The sequence below is a fragment of the Microcebus murinus genome, chromosome 20 (assembly GCF_040939455.1).
Source record: "Microcebus murinus isolate Inina chromosome 20, M.murinus_Inina_mat1.0, whole genome shotgun sequence".
In the NCBI taxonomy this organism is placed as follows: domain Eukaryota; kingdom Metazoa; phylum Chordata; class Mammalia; order Primates; family Cheirogaleidae; genus Microcebus; species Microcebus murinus.
This window is the reverse complement of record NC_134123.1, coordinates 19,689,022-19,708,990: the sequence shown is the minus strand read 5'-3', so window position 1 is coordinate 19,708,990 and position 19,969 is coordinate 19,689,022. Positions and strand designations below refer to the sequence as shown.

Genomic DNA, 19,969 nt, shown 5'->3' with positions numbered 1-19,969 from the left:
GCTAACCTGTAATATTTTAAAGATTTAAAATTTAAGCCAGATGCAATGTCTCACAATTTTATTCCTAGCAATTTGAGAGGCGAAAGTGGGAAGATTGCTTGAGGTCAGGAGTTCGAGACCAGCCTGAGCAACTAGTGAGATTTCATCTGTACAAAATGTAAAGAAAATTAGCCAGGCATGGTGGTATGACCCTGTAGTCCCAGCTACTCAGGAGGCTGAGGCAGGAGGATCACTTGAGCCCAGGAGTTTTTGAGGTTGCAGTGAGTTACATTGATGCACTGCACTGTAGCCCTGACAACAGAGTGAGATCCTGTCAATAAATAAATAAATGTTGATTCAGGAATGGACCATAGTAAATAACATCTGACTGTTTTATTTCATCATTTCTTTTTTATGAAACAGGAAACATTTTATAATTTATATTTTTTTCACTTAATCCTCATGTCAGAACATTTCATTAAGACTCCCTTAAATATACATTATTTACTTTGAATTATAGAATGAAGATGGCAGAACTAGTTAGCTCAGTAAGCTATCCTTCGGGGGTAGAGAATATAGATGCTGTGAATTTAACCATGAAATTGACTATCTAAGTCTCCATATATTCTTTAGGGAAGTACATACTCTATTTTCACATACCCTGAAATACTTACAAAACATTAAAAATACAGTTTATAAATGCAGCTGTGTTTGAGGTGGATGTTTAGAGTCAGGAGTTCTGGATATGGCTTTTACTGCTTATTAGCTCTGTGAGCTGCAAGTGAATTATTTAATCTCTCTCAGTTTTAATTTCTTCATTTAAAATTTTCCTTCCTGTTAGATGGTTGTAAAGGTCAAATAGGACTTAGAAAAGTTTTGAAAGCTGTAAAAAACCTATATAAACGTAAGATGGTTATGCTAGTTAAACCTGAGTGAAAAAGTATTAGGCAGAGAGAGTTAACAAATGAAGGGAGCTGTTCAGGGGTAGTGTGGGGGGCTTCTTTAAGCAAAGCGAATTCAAAGTAGAGGCATAGAGATGGAGAGAGGCCAAAAATAGCATTCTAGGTCTCAACAGTGTTCAAGCTTATAGTGGTCTGTGATGCTTAGTCTAATGGAACATTACATTTTTATACAGTGAGAAAGCCAGCAGATATTTTAAATATACCTTCATGAAGAAAAATTTTATGTAAGAATATAAGTCATACTGCAAATTACCCAGTTTTAGGGTAGACCAGAAATAGTCTCTGCTTAACAAAGCCATGTATATCTCAGAGTATAGGTGTAATTGGTACATAAGCATCTCAAATGGCTCATAGAAGGAATGGCTCTTCCAGACTGTGGACCACGAATGTTTGTAGGTGGAGTATTCTTTTGAAAAATGATGTGTAGTATAAATGATTCAACTTACAACACATGGATATTTGCAAGATATAGTACTGAACCCTCTATATATATGCTCTGGTTTTTTCCTATACATACATACTTACCTATGATAAAGTTTAATTTATAAATTATGTATAATATTAATAACTGATAATATAAAGTAGACTAATTAAAGTAATATGCTGTAATATAAAATAAGGGTTATTTGAACATAAGCACTGTGATACCACAACAGTTGATCTGATAACCAAGATGGCTACTGACTAATGGGTGGGTAGTATATATAGCACAGATACGCTGGACAAAGGGATGATTCATGTCTCTGGAGGGACAGAGTAGGACTGCGAGAGATTTCAACACGCTTCTCACAATGGCGTGCAATTTAAAACTTAGGAATTGTTTGTTTCTGGAATTTTCCATTTAGTATTTTTGGACCATGGTTGACAGTGGTAACTGAAACCACAGAGAGCAAGACTATGGATGCCAGGTGGGGGAAGACTGTTGGATTTGATACATTTTCGTCCTAAAAATTCTGTCATTTTTTGGCCGGGCACAGTAGCTCACGCCTGTAATCCTACCACTCGGGAAGGCCGAGGCCGGAGGATTGCTCGAGGTCAGGAGTTCGAAACCAGCCTGAGCAAGACCCCGTCTCTACTATAAATAGAAAGAAATTAATTGGCCAGCTAATATATATAGAAAAAAATTAGTCGGGCATGGTGGCGCATGCCTATAGTCCCAGCCACTCAGGAGGCTGAGGCAGTAGGATTGCTTGGGCCCAGGAGTCTGAGGTTGCTGTGAGCTAGGCTGACGCCATGGCACTCAGTCTAGCTTGGGCAACAAAGCGAGACTGTCTCAAAAAAAAAAATTCTGTCGTTTTTCATTTGTTAACTGTATCTTACAAATATAAGAATAGATATTACAAAACATGTTAAGTTTTAGGAATAATAAGAAAAGGAACATGCATGTACCTGCTACTTAAATAACATATCTAGTACGTTAGAACTGTGATGTCCAGTATGGTACCCACTAGTCACATATAGCTGTTGAATACTTGAAATGTGGCTGGTCTGAATTGACAGTGTGATATATGCAAAAAAATACAAACCAGATTTTGAAATCTGTAAGAGAAGCCCAAAAAGAATGTAAGATGTTGCAGTAATTTTTATGTTGATTACCTGTTGAAATAATATTTTAGATTTGTTGGGTTAAGTAACATTATTAAAATTAATTTTTTTGGCCGGGCGCGGTGGCATACGCCCGGCTAGTTTTTTCTATATATATCAGTTGGCCAATTAATTTCTTTCTATTTATAGTAGAGGCGGGGTCTCGCTCTTGCTCAGGCTGGTTTCGAACTCCTGACCTCGAGCGATCCGCCCGCCTCGGCCTCCCAGAGAGCTAGGATTACAGGCATGAGCCACCGCGCCCGGCCTATTAAAATTAATTTTAACTGTTTCTTTTTACTTTAAAAAATACCCACTAAGTAATTTATACTTATATATAAGGCTTGCTTTTGTGGTTTGTACTGTATTTCTGTTGGACAGAGATGCCTTAGAAGACCCTCATAGGCTGGGCACGGTGGCTCACGCCTGTAATCCTAGCACTCCGGGAGGTCGAAGTGGGAGGATCGCCTGAGGTGAGGAGTTGGAGACCAGCCTGAGCAAGAGTGAGACCCCCCTTTCTACTAAAAATAGAAAAAATCAGCTGGGCATATTTGTGGATGCCTGTAGTCCCAGCTACTGGGGGGCGGTATTGCTGAGCCAGGAGGACCATTTGAGCCCAGGAGTTTGAGGTTGCTGTGAACGAGGCTGACACCAAGGCACTCTAGCCTGGGTAACAGAGCAAGACTCTGTCTCAAAAGAAAAGAAAACCCTTATGCTTCTTTTCCTCAACCCCTCCCCACCAAAAAAATAATCACTACTCTGATTGATATATTTATTCCCTTGTCTTTATTGTTTTATTTCCTATGCATCTCTCTCTCTCTCTCTCTCTCTCTCTCTCTCTCTCTCTCTCTCTCTCTCTCTCTCTCTCTCTCTCTCTCTCTCTTTTTTGAAGCAGTCATAGCTTACTGCAGCCTGGAACTCCTGAGCCCAGGTGATCCTGCCTCAGTTTCTCCAGTAGCTGAGACTGTGGGTGTACACCACCATGCCCAGCTAATTTTTAAATTTTTATTCTTAGAGATGGTGTCTCACTGTGTTGCCCAGGCTGGTCTCAAACTCCTGGCCTCAGGAGTTCATTCTGCATCAGTCTCCCTAAGTGCTAGGATCATAGGCATGAGCCACTGCACTTGACCTATGTACATATCTCTAGATAACGAATTGTTTTGTTTTAAAAAAATGAAAACAGCAAGCACAAACTTCATGGCTGTGTAAATAAAGGACTGTGATATCACTTTAACATGAAGCTCCCTAAGCTGAATAGAATCCAGGGTCAAGTCTTGATTCAGCTTCCCTGTGAATTTTTAAGAGTCCCTCTGAGGAAGTTCATGAGCAGAGTCATGTATCAATTGTGGAAAACCTAGGGTTCACACTGGAGTTGGGATTTCTGGCACAGCATAAACTAGTGTTCACAGTTGGAGAGCTGGAGGAAATATGGTGAGAAGGAGTTACCTGTTCTGTATTTTCTGCTTCTAAGCTCACCGTGACCTACCTCCTTTTCACAGGAGTAGATTAAATCAGATCACCTCTGTGAGCTGGAATGAATGTCCTTAGCTGGTCCTAGCAGTGGGGCAAGCTTATGTGAGCATTCTGCCCTCAATATAAAAAGAAGTATCTTTCCCAGAACTTTGGGAGGGTAAGGTAGGAGGATTGCTTGAGCCCAGGAGTTTGAGGCTAGGGTGAGCTATGATTATACCACTGCACTCCAGCCTGGGCAACAGAGCAAGACTCTGCCTCTGTAAACATCTTGGTGATAACCATCCTCAAATTACTTATCTCTTGAATCTAAACTAATTGGCTTTTACATCTAATGTATGGCTGTTGTACTAGGTTCTTCTGTCCTTCATGAGGAAATTTTCTTGTATTTAGTTAGTGACTTCCTTTCTTATGTTTTCTCTGTTCTCTTAAAAAGGAACACATACTATTTGGATGTTAGACCCCCTAGACTAACAGTTATCCTGTTAATCTTTTCTCTTTGTCTTTGGTCTACCATTTGGAAGATTTCCTCTACTTTATCTTCAGAGCCTTCTATTGAGTCATAATTTCTACTATCATATATTTAATTTCTTTTTTTTTTTTTTTTTTTTTTTTTTTTGAGACAGAGTCTCACTTTGCTGCCCAGACTGGAGTGAGTGCCATGGCATCAGTCTAGCTCACAGCAACCTCAGTCTCCTGGGCTCAAGCGATCCTCCTGCCTCAGCCTCCCAAGTAGCTGGGACTACAGGCATACGCCACCATGCCCGGCTGATTTTTTCTATATATATTAGTTGGCCAATTAATTTCTTTCTGTTTATAGTAGAGATGGGGTCTCACTCTTGCTCAGGCTGGTTTTGAACTCCTGACCTCGAGCAATCTGCCCGCCTCGGCCTCCCAGAGTGCTAGGATTACAGGCGTGAGCCACCGTACCCAGCCAATATATTTAATTTCTTACAGCTCTTTTTTATTCTCCAAACATTCTCCAAATGTTCCTATTTTGGTAGCATCCTGTTCTTGTTTATTGGGTGCAGTATTTTTATCTGAGGATATAACTGATAGGTTTTTACTGCCCTACATAGCTTCAGAAGAAACAAGGGCTGCAACTGAAGCATAAAAGTCAGAATTTATCTTGGCTCAGTTTTTCATGTAGGAAAAGAAATATACAGGGAAATCAAATTGAAACAATTATGTAGAGAGCACATTAGTGACATAAGGTCCCATTCATTCTTGACAAAAGTCTGAGTTTGGTTAACATTCATTATTGAACATGTATTTATATTTGTATACACACACGCAATCTGTTAAGTTCCAGACCCATTCTGTAGTTTTCCATTTTATGATTTCTCTTTTGAAGTGTAAGAAGTAGATTGGTAAACTATATTGTATCACTATAGACGAAGCTATTTTTACACTTACATGCAATCCAGTTATGATTCAGAGGCAAAAGAGATTGAATGACTGTAGTGATTATCTGGCAGTCGAGCAGCTGACTTTGCATTTTTGAACAGGGAGAGCATGGGGCTAAAGGAGAATGAGTCAGAACCAAGTATCGTCTAAAGGAATCTGTTAAATAGACTACAGAAATGATAACAACTAAACAGCAGGGTACATACTTCTTCAGTGGAATATTTTGTTTGCTTGGGTGCCTGTGGCCATCCCAGTCTCCCTGATTCATTGGTCTGTGGGTAGGAACATTGTCTGAGAAAAAGTGGCTTCTTTCTCTTAGAAAGAAATTAGTGTGTAAAACATTGATAGAAATGTGTGTGTAAGCAAACAGTGTTGTTGTGCTGTTCTCCATGTTTCATAAGTTTTATGTACATTGACTTGTCACTTAGTATTCATCATCTATGAAGGGGGATATTATTTAACCCTGATTTTATGTTAGGAATCTGATACTTAATAAGCAAATATAATTTGTCTATAGAATTTAAACGCAGGTTTTATGTGATTCCAAAGCACATTTTGTTTTCACTGTTCCTATGCTATCTTAGAGTTAAGCACAGTGATAATATTCCCTTTCTTTTAAGAAATAAATACATATACATGGACATGTTTGTGAATCATTGTGGAAGCACCATGGGTATTGATTTTGGGGTTACAAATACATTTTAGTGAGTGGATGAATTCGCAGATACAGAATCCACAAATAATGAGGATCATTTGTGGTTATTTGCAGACATGTGCAGAGTGGCAAAAAAATGAGTCACATTCAGATCATATTGCTTGTTGAGGTTGGACAAAGGCGATGATGCTCTGCCTCTTGTTTCAGCTCTCATACTGTAAACAAGCATCCTGATCGAGTTCTATTTGGTGCCACATTTTCCACATTTTTATGCCTTTTCTTGGTGATTTCACTATTTAAAATGGCCCCCGAACATAGTGTTGAAGTTCTGTCTGGTGTTCCTAAGTTTAAGAAGGCTGTGATGTGCCTCATGGAGAAAATATGTATGTTAAGATAAGTTTCCTTCAGACATGAGTTATAGTGCTGTTTGCCATGAGTCCAGCATTAATGAATTGGCAGAAATGAATTGAAGAAAGTGTCTGAACAGAAACACACATAAAACAAGCTTACATATTGGTCAGTTGAGGAGGAGGTTAGGCTGGAAAGAGCCTAACTCTGTATTTCAACTAAGAACAGTGGTTTAGTGTTCTCCCATCCAAGTACTAACCAGGCCCTCCCTACCCTGCTTAGCTTCACGAGATCAGACGAAATTGGGCGTGTTCAGGGTGGTATGGCCGTAGACTAGTGTTCTCTAATTCAGTGTTCTCCGGAGACTTTGTAGAACATAACTGGCAAATAATGAGAATCAACTGTGTGTGTATGTGCGTAGGCTTAATGGTTTACTTTAACTAGTATATTGTCTGTTTTTCCCTTAATAGCATATTGTAAATATCTTCCCATGAAGCATGCTTTCTAAAGGTTAAATAGTTTCATTTGGACATTTATTTATTCAACTCATTATTGTTGGGCATCTGGGTTATTTCTAATCTTTTACCATTATTTAAAAAAAAAACTCTCGAAAGTGAGCATCCTTATAATCAAATATTTTGTGTATGCCTTTATTTAAGTTTTAGGATACATTTATGGACGTGGCATTGCTGGGTCAAAGGAAAATGCATCCTTATTTCCCTCAAAATGCTTTCCCAGAATCATTAGCCACCCACAGTGTATGATAATAGAACTTAGTTTCATTCCTGATAGACATTGTTAAAATTTTTTTCAATTTATTTTTGTATTTGTTTCAAAATAGTTCTCTAGTTCTAATTTAATATATTTGATTATTGTTAGTGAACATTTTTTCTTAAATTTTGGCCATTTATTTTGTTCTGAACTCAATTTTACCAAATGGTTAGCCAGTTTTCTCAACTCCACTGGTTAAATAAAATATCCTTTTACCGTTTATTTTAAATGTTGCCTTTTCCACACATTAAGTATTTGTATACTTGGTTTCATTTTGGGGTTTTTTGGTTCTCATTAAGTTGTCTCTGATTGCTGCAGCACTACTACACATTTATTGATTTTGTTGTTTTAATATCTGAAAGGGCAAAAAATTACTTTTTCTAATATTTCCTTGGATAGTCTAATTCTTTTATATGAGCTATTGACTTATTGCTCAAATTCCAGAAAACATTATTTTAAAATTTCACTAGAATGTCATTAAAATAAAGATTACTTTGGGACAAATTGGCATTTTTAGTCTTCCCATTCAAGAATGTCATCTCACTAGTAATTCAAATCTTTGTCTTTCAGAAATCTAATATGTTCTTATAGAGCATACTATTTTAAAATAAGTTTTTTCCATCTTTTTGCTAAATTGTTACTGTTGTAATATAGGAAAGATGTTAGTTTTATATATTTATTTATGACCAGCCACTTTCTTGAACTCATTATATTCCTTTGGTTTTTCAGAAGAATTTTATGGATGTTTTGGGGAGATAATTTTCAGATATTCCTAGTCATATTTATGTGTAAGTTTGTTAGATCTGTAATCTTTAAAAGGAGGTTGCAAAGCTTTTACATTTTCTTATATTTTACTGTTAATAGTACTTCTCATAACCATAAAATTCATCTTATATCCCCACTGCCTTTATGACCATATCCTGTACATAGTTGACAGGTAATAAACATTTGTTGAGTAGGTAGATCTTTTCAAATCAAAATTAGTGTAGAGAAGCTACAAGAAAAAAATTTTAAATTCTAACTGTTTTCTGCTCTTCTGTTAATTAGTAAATATTTGTTTGAGAGCCTAAGTCAGGGGTCCTCAAACTTTTTAAACAGGGGGCCAGTTCATTGTCTCTCAGACCGTTGGAGTGCCGGACTATAGTTTAAAAAAAACTATGAACAAATTCCTATGCACATTGCACATGTCTTATTTTGAAGTAAAAAGACAAATGGGCAGAAACACCCACATGTGGCCCGTGGGGCCGTAGTTTGAGGACTCCTGGCCTAAGGGGTAATGATTATTTCCTCTCACTATTTTCCTAATACATTTATTTATTTGTTTGTTTGTTTGTTTGTTTGTTTGTTTGTTGACAGAGTCTTGTTTTGTTGCTCAGGCTAGAGTGAGTGTCATGGCATCCGCCTAGCTCACAGCAACCTCAAACTCCTAGGCTCAAGCAATCCTGCTGCCTCAGCCTCCCGAGTAGCTGGGACTACTGGCATGCACCACCATGCCCGGCTCATATTTTCTATGTGTATTAGTTGGCCAATTAATTTCTTTCTATTTATAGTAGAGATGGGGTCTGTCTCTTGCTCAGGCTGGTTTTGACCTCCTGACTAGAGCTATGCGCCCGCCTCAGCCTCCCAGAGTGCTAGGATTACAGGCTTGAGCCACCACGCCTGGCCTACTTTCCTCTTATGACCAAATAATATTCCATTGTATGGATAGTGCCACTCTTGATGGTACAAGCGTGTTTTTGTTGAAGCTCTACTGCTCGAATGTTAGGGAATTTAAAGTAACCAAATGTGAAGATAAAGTAATATGTATAATTTGGATTGAATATAACATTGCAAATACCAATATTTAGAGCTTTAGTTGATTAAAAATTATGTTAAACTTTTACCTATTTTTACAAAAGAACACAAAATGTGAGTCTATAGTCACTTTTTTTTTTTTTTTTTTTTTGGAGGCAGAGTCTTACCTTGTTGCCCAGGCTGGAGTTTAGCAGCCTGATCAGAGCTCACTATAGCCTTAAACTCCTGGGCTCAAGGTATCCTCAGCCTTTCAGGTAGCTGTGACTATAGGCGCATGCCAGCACACCAAGTCTGTAGTCACTTTTGAACCTTTTGTGAAGTCTCAAACAAATTCTGTGATATTTTACTTTGGAAAGATAAGCTTTCTGTGTGTGGTTTTTGTGTATGATTAGCTGCATTTATTTACTCATTTTAAAGGCTTTATAAAATCCATTTTGTATAAAATATTTTATTGTTCTAGGACAATGGGTTTAATCCCTAGGTCATATTCTAATAAATTTTCTTTTCAAAGTTTGAAATAAGGCATCATCATTTTCAGTGAAAAATGTCTTTGTGTTTAAATGACATTATAGAATTACATTACAAAATGCCAAACTGTTAGGAGACAGAATTTTATTTTCTTTATAGTTTGAGGTTTGGTATTCATGAATGCATAAAAGCACCAAACATTTACTTTGAAGATCTACACATAAAAGTGTAATTATTTGAATAAGAACATCTAAATAAATCACTGGGATCATCTAAATATTATTTTTAATTATGATTCCAGACACTGGTCTTGATTAAAAACTGTAGCCATTTTCTGAAGCCATTTAGGAATTTCCCAAACAGATCAGTGGTTTTCTTTGTCATGAGAGAATGTTCATAAAGAACTAATAAATGGGCTTTTAAAAAATTAGTAATTTCATAGGGAAAATATTTTTGACGATGAACATTAATATAAATAAGCTAAGAGATTATGATATCTTCAATTCTAAAATATACAAATCATTATTAAGAATATAAAATCTGATTAAAGTGGTGTGAAGTTAACCTTTTTCTGCTATCAGCTGAGAAGAGTTCTTTTCATGATTAGCATGAGAATTTTAAATGAGGTGCATTAGTAGATGAAATGTTCTACTCTCCACTGCACACTCCCTCCTCCCCCTGTTAGGATAGGTGGAAATCTTCATGAGCAGTGTCATAAGTCAAGTTATATCGATATGAAATATAAAGGAGTATTGTTTTTAAGTTTTGTGAGATACAGAGCATGAGGGGATCCTAGTCATTTGTTTGACTAGGTGCACATTGGTGGAGTTTTAAATTTACAGCGTAGAAGGGAATGAGCACTTATCAGAACAGAAGGAAATATGTGGTTAAACGGTTGTCAGCTATAACTGTAGACTATTTCCCTTGGTCCAAATGGGAGGAGAAATGGAATTTTTTTTTTTTTAAGTAGAATTTGGTTCAACACGGTTTATTGAAGCCCTTAGCAAAAATGACTATGTTTAATAGTTAAGGGGAATGACATAAATATTTAGTAGGAAAGCATAAATCTTAGAAGTATTATTTTACAGCTATCTCAAGAGTAATTTTTAAGCATATTTGTAGTTATTGGCAGTCAGTTATTCTTATTGAACATCTCTAAAAACAAGAAGGATCCAAGACTGAAGAAACTGCTGAATTGAGTAAACAAAAAATGGCACTTCCAGCTTTTTCCTCAAAATGAGAAATCATCTTACAAATTACATAGGTAATAAATAATGGCAGTTTTTAGCTCATAAAGCACGGGGATTATCCAAAGAAAATAGGTTTGGTATAAGTGAATGAAAAACCTAATTGATAAAGATATATTTGATAACCTACAGTTTTTAAACTCATTAAGTCCTGCTTCCTCTGCATTTTAGAAATCTTTTCAAGGCAGTAAATGATAAAAGTCTATACTAATTTTTATTCAGAAGTTCCTGATAGGCTGGGTACGGTGGCTCACGCCTGTAATCCTAGCACTCTGGGAGGCCGAGGAGGGCAGATTACTGGAGGGTCAGGAGTCCGAAACCAGCCTGAGCAAGAGCGAGATTCCGTCTCTACTATAAATAGAAAGAAATTAATTGGCCAAGTAAAATATATATATATATACATATATATATATAAAATTAGCCGGGCATGGTGGCGCATGCCTGTAGTCCCAGCTACTCTGGAGGCTGAGGCAGTAGGATTGCTTGAGCCCAGGAGTTTGAGGTTGCTGAGCTAGGCTGATGCCATGGCACTCACTCTAGCCTGGGCAACAAAGTGAGACTGTCTCAAAAAAAAAAAAAACAGAAGTTCCTGATAAATGAGGTAGAGAATAATGATAATATGAGGATGTTGGGGGATTTTTTGTTTATCTGTTGCCTGAGCTGGAGTACAGGGGCATCATCATAGCTCACTGCAACCTCAAGTGATCCTCCTGTTTCATTATTCCAAGTAGCTGGGACTACAGGTGTGTACCACCACACATGGTTAATTTTTGTGTTTTTTGTTTTGTAGAGACAGGGTCTTGCTATGTTGCCCAGGCTGTTCTCATACTCCTGGCCTCAAATGATCCTCCTGCCTCAGTCCCCCAAAGTGTTAGGATTACAGGTGTGAGCCACTGCGCCCAGCCTAAAATAATGTTTTTACAAAATAACTGATAGGATAGTGTGATGTTAGTGTGGAAGAGATTGTAGGAACTGTCATAAATGTATGTTTTTCACTTGTATCACAATAAGATATTCACCTCAAGATAATATCATTAGCACTATCCTTTCTGAATGGCTCCTTAATTACTCTTGAGAACAATTATATTTTGAGCCAATATAAGAATTAATTTATTAATTTGGTAATCAGAAATTGTCTGAATTTGGCAATCATATCTAAAGTGATTTTTGCTGTAGGGTTATTTACTTGAAAAAGAATAGTGAATAAATTGGTAATTTTTTGCAAAAGAAAAGTTAATAGCACTCAAAAACTTCAATCAATTCCAAAGCACAAGGATATAAGAGTTTTCTGAGTTACAAGATGAGAGATACTTTTGGTTTCAGCAATTTTGAAGATCTAAAATCTATTGATATCTTTTTTTAACCTCAGTGCATAAAGTATAGTGAACATATTTAATTTGTCATTGACTTCAGATGTAACAGCATCCCAGGATGTTCATTTTAGATATTTCTGTAATGTATAAGCAGATATAGTTATTGGATATGATACAGGAAGTCTGGCTAATTTTCTCATCTAATATTGCATGTGAAGAATAAACATTCCCAATTCTTAAGAGTTTACGATGCTTGATTTTTTGGGTTTTTTTTTTGATGTTTTTATTAAGTTTTAATAGACTTTGTTATCATATTTAAGAATTTCAACAGTAAGTTGAAATAACAGATTTTGGGTTAACTTATCAGTTTTTAGACATATGAGTAATGTTCCATATAATTAAACCATGTGACCTTAAACTTTCTACTATATTTAAAAGACTGTGAAATAGCTTGAATTAAATTCCCTATCAAAGATAGCAATGTTTTTGCTCTGGATTATTTATGAACACCTAAGGATAAACCATACATTATCTAATGTGTTCTGATAATAAATATTATATCAGTTAAGGTTCTTTGGCTGAAAGCAGTAGAAATCAACCTTGGCTTAGGAGTGGGGAAAAAAAGAAGTATTAGGTATCAGGAAGCCCTGAGAAGGATGGTGAAACTGAAGAGAAATATAAAGAGCCTGACCCTGGTTGGCTGCAGGGATCCAAGTTGAGGGAAGCAGTGCATGCTTTCCTCCTCAGGGGATAATGGATTTCAGTTGTTTTCCATCTTTGTATCTTTCTACCCAAAATTCAAAAGACATGTCTGATTGTCCTAGCTACAGCTGGAAGAACAAAAAATGCCTACTTCAAGTATCACCTTACTAGTTTTTACAAATCCTTAAAACTTCCTTTTAAAAACAATATGGGCCGGGCGCTGTGGCTCACGCCTGTAATCCTAGCTCTTGGGAGGCCGAGGCGGGCGGATTGCTCAAGGTCAGGAGTTCAAAACCAGCCTGAGCAAGAGCGAGACCCCGTCTCTACTATAAATAGAAAGAAATTAATTGGCCAACTGATATATATATAAAAAAAAAATTAGCCGGGCATGGTGGCGCATGCCTGTAGTCCCAGCTACCCGGGAGGCTGAGGCAGAAGGATCACTCGAGCCCAGGAGTTTGAGGTTGCTGTGAGCTAGGACGCCACGGCACTCACTCTAGCCTGGGCAACAAAGCGAGACTCTGTCTCAAAAAAAAAAAAAAAAAAAAAAAAACAAACAAAAAAAACAATATGGAAGGTTGGGCGTGGTGGCTCACACCTGTAATCCTAGCGCTCTGGGAGGCCAAGGCGGGCAGATTGCTCGAGGTCGGGAGTTTGAAACCAGCCTGAGCAAGAGACATACCCCGTCTCTACTATAAATAGAAAGAAATTAATTGGCCAACTAATATGTATAGAAAAAATTAGCCGGGCATGGTGGCACATGCCTGTAGTCCCAGCTACTTGGGAGGCTGAGGCAGCAGGATTGCTTGAACCCAGGAGTTTGAGGTTGCTGTGAGCTAGGCTGACCCCACGGCACTCACTGTAGCCTGGGCAACAAAGCGAAACTCTGTCTCAAAAAAAAAAAAAAAACAATATGGAAGAATTATTTTTAAAATAAAATCCAAGTAAGTTGAATAAACTTATAGAATATGATCAGAGGCTATGGCTTATAGATACACTTTCCTATAATTCTTAATTTTATAATTGTATTCTTTTTTTTTTAAAGAAAACTACAGAGTTTAGGTAAGTAAGTTTAGTTGTTTGATTTTCATGTGTCTGATAGCTTTTCAGTGATTTTTGTCCTTCTTTTCTGTCTTAGGTATATTTGAAAGCTCCCATGATTCTGAATGGAGTCTGTGTTATCTGGAAAGGCTGGATTGATCTCCAGAGACTGGATGGTATGGGCTGCCTGGAGTTTGATGAGGAGCGAGCCCAGGTAGGGTGACTTCAGGCTTTCCTGAGTGTGATTCCTTTATTTAGCCCCTAATCTTGCTTCTGTCTAGAAACCTATTTACTTAATCTTTAAGAGTAAGTATAGAAAGTATTATGTTTAAGTCATACTGAAGAATCCTGAAGATGTTGAGACCCAAATTCTGGTCCTGATTTTGGGGAAGTTTTTTCTTCAGTACTTCTAAATTTCACTGTTTGCTCAGTGGTTGCTCCAGAGTCCATTTATTGGCTCTTTTTAATATCTCTTCTTGATCTTTAAACAGGATGAACACTTTTTGAATACCTGAGTGAGGAGCTCAGCAAGTTTTCTCCCCAAGAAGCAATTATAAAACTGGACCAAAAGTGTAAAAAAACAAAACACCCACTTAAGGTCTTTGGAAATTAATCAAAGGACATAAATTGAGAGGCATTTATTCAAACAAAGCTATTGAATTTTAGTAAGATCAGTGACGGTCTGTGATATTTTAGTCAAGAGCTGCTCCCATCCTTTTCTCAACTCAATGGTCCTTCATATTCTATTTTTTTTTTCTTTTTAAATGTTTTGAATGTTTTTTTGTTTGTTTGTTTTTGTTTTTGAGACAGAGTCTCACTCTGTTGCCTGGGCTAGAGTGCCATGGCATCAGCCTAGCTCACAGCAACCTCAAACTCCTAAGCTCAAATGATCCTCCTGCCTCACCCTCCCGAATAGCTGGGACTATAGGCATGTGCTACCATGCCTGGCTAATTTTTCTCTATATATTTTTAGTTGGCCAATTAATTTCTTTCTATTTATGGTAGAGACAGTGTCTCACTCTTCTTGAGGCTGGTTTTGAACTCCTGACCTTGAGTGATCCACCCGCCTCATCCTCCCAGAGTGCTATAGGCGTGAGCCACTGCGCCCTGCCCGGTCCTTCAGATTCTACCCTGGGCAGGCAGGGCAAGCCATGAAGGTTGGTAGCTCTGCTCTCCTATTAGAGAGAGCTGACTTTATTCAAAGCAGAGCTTGGAGAAAATCCATGCCCAGGAAAATCCATGTTGTCGAAAATGCTAGATGTCTCATTGGCAAACAATCTGATAAAGCTGATACTGCTGCAGGAAGCAACAAAATGGCAGGCCAGCCAGAAATTGATCAGGGAGATCCAGGGAAAGAGATAGCTAAAGTGGGCCCTACTTTATACTAAAGTGGTCTAGAAGACCATGCGCATGTGCAAGGCTCTAAAGAAAACACACAAGCTTCTAATTCCTGGCTGAACATAGGGTAAACTGGTAAACTCCCTGAACTTTGAGAGTATTCCCCAAGCTGCACACAAGTGTAATGGCAAAAGACAGAACCTACTGGCTCAAGGTGTTTAAGCAAAACCTCTGACCAATTATTGGTTGACAACTAAGCTATGCTGAGCAAGGGCAGCCTCCCAGAAAGCAAGACTAAAAAAACAAAAATTGAGCGGTGACATCAGAGGTTGCCCACTGCTGGGAAAAACAGACCACAGAATTAGTCCAGGCAAGTCACTAAACAAGTAAAATGCAACAATAAGTTGGAAGCAAGGATCAGAATTCAGATTTGCTACAGTATGTTATCTAAAATGGCCAGTTTTCAACAAAAAATTATGAGACATGGAAATAAACACGAAAAGGGTGACTCACTTAGGGGGAAAAAAGCAGGCAATGGAAACAATCTTTGAGGGGGCCCAACTCTTGATTCTTAGTAACACACACTTCATAGTAGTTATTATAAATATGTTCTAAGAACTGAAGGGAAGTTCGTTCTTATAATGATTAAAGGAGATTATCATGGCAATGACCCTTCATGTAGAAAATCAATAGAGGGATATAAATTTTTTAAAAAGATCAAAATAGAAGTTCTGGGGTGGAAAAGTACTATAACTGAAAAAAAATTCTCACAAACACAATAGCAGATATGAGCTGACAGAAGAAAGAATTGACTGAACAAGGTGGCTCACACCTATAATCCTAGCACTTTGGGATGCTGGGGTAGGAGGATCACTTGAGCCTAGGAATTTGAGACCAGCCTGGGCAATAGCGAGACCCCGACTGTACAAACAATTAAAAAATGGCCTGGTGTAGTGGGATGCACCTGTAGTCCCAGCTACTAGGAAGGCTGAAGCAGAAGGATCATTTGGCTATTATTAGTAATAGCCAGAAATTGTAAACAGCTGAAATGGCCATAGCAGAATTTAAGTGCATTTTATTTTTTACATAAATACAATGAGAATGAGAAACTTCAATTAACATACCTTATATGGGTCAATTTTAAATATACGTTGAGGCCAGGTGCGGTGGCTCACGCCTGTAAATCCTAGCACTCTGGGAGGCTGAGTCGGGCGGATTGCAGATTTCTTTTTTTTTTTAGTTGTCCAGCTTATTTCTTTCTGTTTTTAGTAGAGACAGAGTCTCGCTTTTGCTCAGGCTGGTTTCGAACTCCTGAGCTCAAACAATCGACCCGCCTTGGCCTCCCAGAGTGCGAGGATTATAGGCATGAGCCACCATGCCTGGCCTAATCTTTATATTGTTGATATAAGAGTCAGTAATTTTATTTTCATTGTACTTTTTAAATGACTTGACTTTGGCAATCACAAAAAGATGTCTCACCTTCAGTAAAATGGCCTTCGAAAGTTTTATTTGATTTCATGATTGAGTGAGAAAAACTGAACCATTATTAGAATTAACAGATTTTCTATAAATACCTGATGACACACTAATATAACACTAGTGGACTTTTATTTGCAAGGGTTTTCTGTTAATAAAGCCAACATATAAACAGCTTTGTGCTTTTATATGTACATGAAATTGTTGGTGAAATTAATTTAGAAGAGTCATTTGATTTAAATGAAAAGTTATGTCTGCAGAGTGGTGTGTTAAATGTACCGTTTGCAGCTGCACATATTGAATTGTTGTCTTTGAAGTAGATGCTGATGCTTTTTCAGCAGATTTATTTCTTTTGGTTTTCATGTGATCAGTGATATCATTCTGGTCCCCACAGAGAATAGTAAATGTCGATATTTTGTGCAAATTACACATTCATCATCAACTTCCTTGGAAATGAATTTAATTCTTAATTTTTTTTAAGTGTTAACTTCTAGTTTTTAAATTCTTTGCTGCAGAAAAGTGTTACCAAATTGTAAAATAAATATAGTTGTAGATGTAGACAATAAAATAAAGACAAAATCACTACAGCAAGAATGGTCAGAATATTCTGTATATGCTCTATGTGAGGACTGCTGAGCCTTTATTTCCCGTATGGATTTCACATACACTCAACCATGTTTTGTCATGACTCTACCTGGCTACTTTGTACAGGTTGTAGCATAGGCCATGAAGTAACAGACTAGTATAACAAAGGGCTAATGGAGGCCAGAGTGTTGAAAACCTCTCCTACTATCACCTGAGACTGGACGGAGGTCGTTGTGCATAGCCATTTGAGCCTACTTTGGGTGAGCATACGATTTTATCCTCAAGGGCCCTTGGTGTTACATATGTTGCAGTAGGAAAGGATCCGGATAACACTGGTAATCCCCGATCATCTTTCTGATTTTGCCATTTGTTAAAGTATGAACTCTGTTCACTGTATATACATCTCACATGTCATTAGAAAAGACCAAGACAGAAGTTCGAACTAGAAAGTGGAGGGCAACCAAATTTCTTCTGGCTTATTTTACTGCAAATGTTGGTAATTACTCTTTTTTTTTTTTTTTTTTGAGACAGAGTCTCCGTCTGTTGCCCAGGCTAGAGTGCCATGGCATTAGCTTAGCTCATAGCAACCTCAAACTCCTGAACTCAAGTGATCTTTCTGCCTTACCCTCCTGAGTAGCTGGGACTACAGGCATGCACCACCATGCCCGGCTAATTTTTTGTATTTTTGGTAGAGACAGGGTCTTGCTCTTGCTCAGGCTGGTCTCAACTCCTGAGCTCAAAGGATCCACCCACCTCAGCCTCCCAGAGTGCAAGGATTACAGGCGTGAGCCACCGTGCCTGGCCCTTTTTATTCTTTTAATAAAAGAAAAATCTATGACCATTGTGAGAATACACATTAGTGGCTAATAATTTCCTTAGGGAGTTAGATTACATCTCATGTTATATGCTCTCATTTCATCCTCTAATTTTCCTCTACTACATCACAATTGATAATTTTGTATTTATTTGTTAATTTTTTGTTCATTGTCCATGTGCCCCACTAGACCAGAATCTCTGTGAGATAAAACACCATTTGTTTTTTCATACCGTATCTGGGCACCTAGCACACTGACTTGGACATAATAAAGGCTCAATATTTGTGGAATAAATGAAAAGACGAGTGAATGAATGCACAGGACAGACTGGGTATGCTGTCATCGGCATATGTGTCCCAGTTGATAACTAAGTAAATAATATAGAAAACCCTTGGGAGTGAGGAACAGCATTCTTTTGCAGATACCTCTATAGCTTGTATAGTACATTCTGGGAATATAGTAGGTATGTGTGATGATGTTTAGTCAAATGTGTGAATTTTATATATCTATAAATGCTTGTAAAATAATAGCACTTACTAAATGCTGTCAGGTAGAATTAGTATAAATACTTTATGTATTATTTAATTTTTATAGTAATATTGTTATAAAGTATTACTATGCCCATTTTACATGTGAGTTTATTGAGGCTTAGAGAAATGAAATACCTTGTCCTGGTTTACAAAGCCAGTATGTGCACATGAGAATGAGAATTTGATCACATCTTTCAATTCTGTTTAAGTTATGTAGAGATTGTGTTGCTGAAAATTTTAAGTATTTAAAAACCCAGGCCAGGCGCGGTGGCTCATGCCTATAATCCTAGCACTCTGGAAGGCCGAGGCGGGCAGATTGCTCGAGGTGAGGAGTTTGAAACCAGCCTGAGCAAGAGCGAGACCCTGTCTCTACTATAAATAGAAAGAAATTAATTGGCCAACTAATATATATAGAAAAAATTAGCTGGGTATGGTGGCGCGTTCCTGTAGTCCCAGCTACTCGGGAGGCTGAGGCAGGAGGATCGCTTGAGCCCAGGAGTTTGAGGTTGCTATGAGCTAGGCTGACACCAGGGCACTCACTCTAGCCTGGGCAACAAAGTGAGACTCTGTCTCAAAAAACAAAACAAAACAACCCATCAGGCTGCTTTTTAAGCAAGATAAAAGTAAAAATAAAAAAAAAATGTAAACCTTACTAACAGTGACCAGTAAGGGATTTATCACACAGAGGAAGATATCCAGCAGCCCAGGTCTGGTATAGAACTTAATTATACTATCAGAGGCCCTGGGTCTTTACATGTTTCTTCTGTACCATGCTCAGCATGTGACTACATCCTCATTATTATGTTTGCAAGTTGGCTGCTGCATCTCTGGGCATTGCATCAGTTTCCAGGAAGGAGGAATGATGAGATGTCTCATAAACAACTTTCCTTGAGGCCCCATTAGGTGACTTGTGTTTTTGTCACATTGGATAGAACTAGAGTTAACATGGCCATCCTTTGCTGCAGTGAATCTAGGAAAGTGAGTATTATTGATGACATTTTTAGTATTGTTTTGGATCTTTTAGTTTCTTCAAGTATATCATTGAAAATCCTAGTATTCAGAATTGTGTGACTGCAAAGGTCAAGCATCCCATCCTGACAGCTTTTTTTAAGTTTGGGGACATTGTCAGATTGTGCTTTAGAGAAGATGTGCTCTGATGGTTGGCTGTGTGGTGAATTGGGGGGGGTACAGAATGGAAGCAGGAAGAGACTGTTAAGGAGACTTACAATGGTCTAGGTAAGAGCTCTTAAGGGCCTGAACTAGGAAAATGTTTATAGGAATGAAGAGGAGACTAAAAATTCCAAAAGGATGTAGGAAATCAAATGGATAGGTCTCAGTGGTTGATAAACTCTGGAGATGAGGAGTAAAGAGTCAAAGATGACTTGGGTTTCTAGTAGAAATGAGTGAATGGTGCCACCAACTGAGATTAAAGAAGAGTAGAGGAGAAAGTTTAAACTTGGTTGGCTTTTTAGATACAATGGATTTGA

At 37.8% G+C, this 19,969-nt stretch overlaps 1 protein-coding gene across 2 annotated transcripts in view; it reads left to right on the top strand.

The window, feature by feature from the left end:
• The window catches only part of CBFB (core-binding factor subunit beta), a 56,065-nt gene that overhangs the window by 18,600 nt on the left and 17,496 nt on the right, over positions 1 to 19,969 (top strand). For both annotated transcript variants that reach the window (XM_012742621.3, XM_012742622.3), the window contains exon 4: positions 13,836 to 13,952. In XM_012742621.3, coding sequence (XP_012598075.1) covers positions 13,836 to 13,952 — 117 coding nt within the window. The remainder of the gene's footprint in view (positions 1 to 13,835; positions 13,953 to 19,969) is intronic.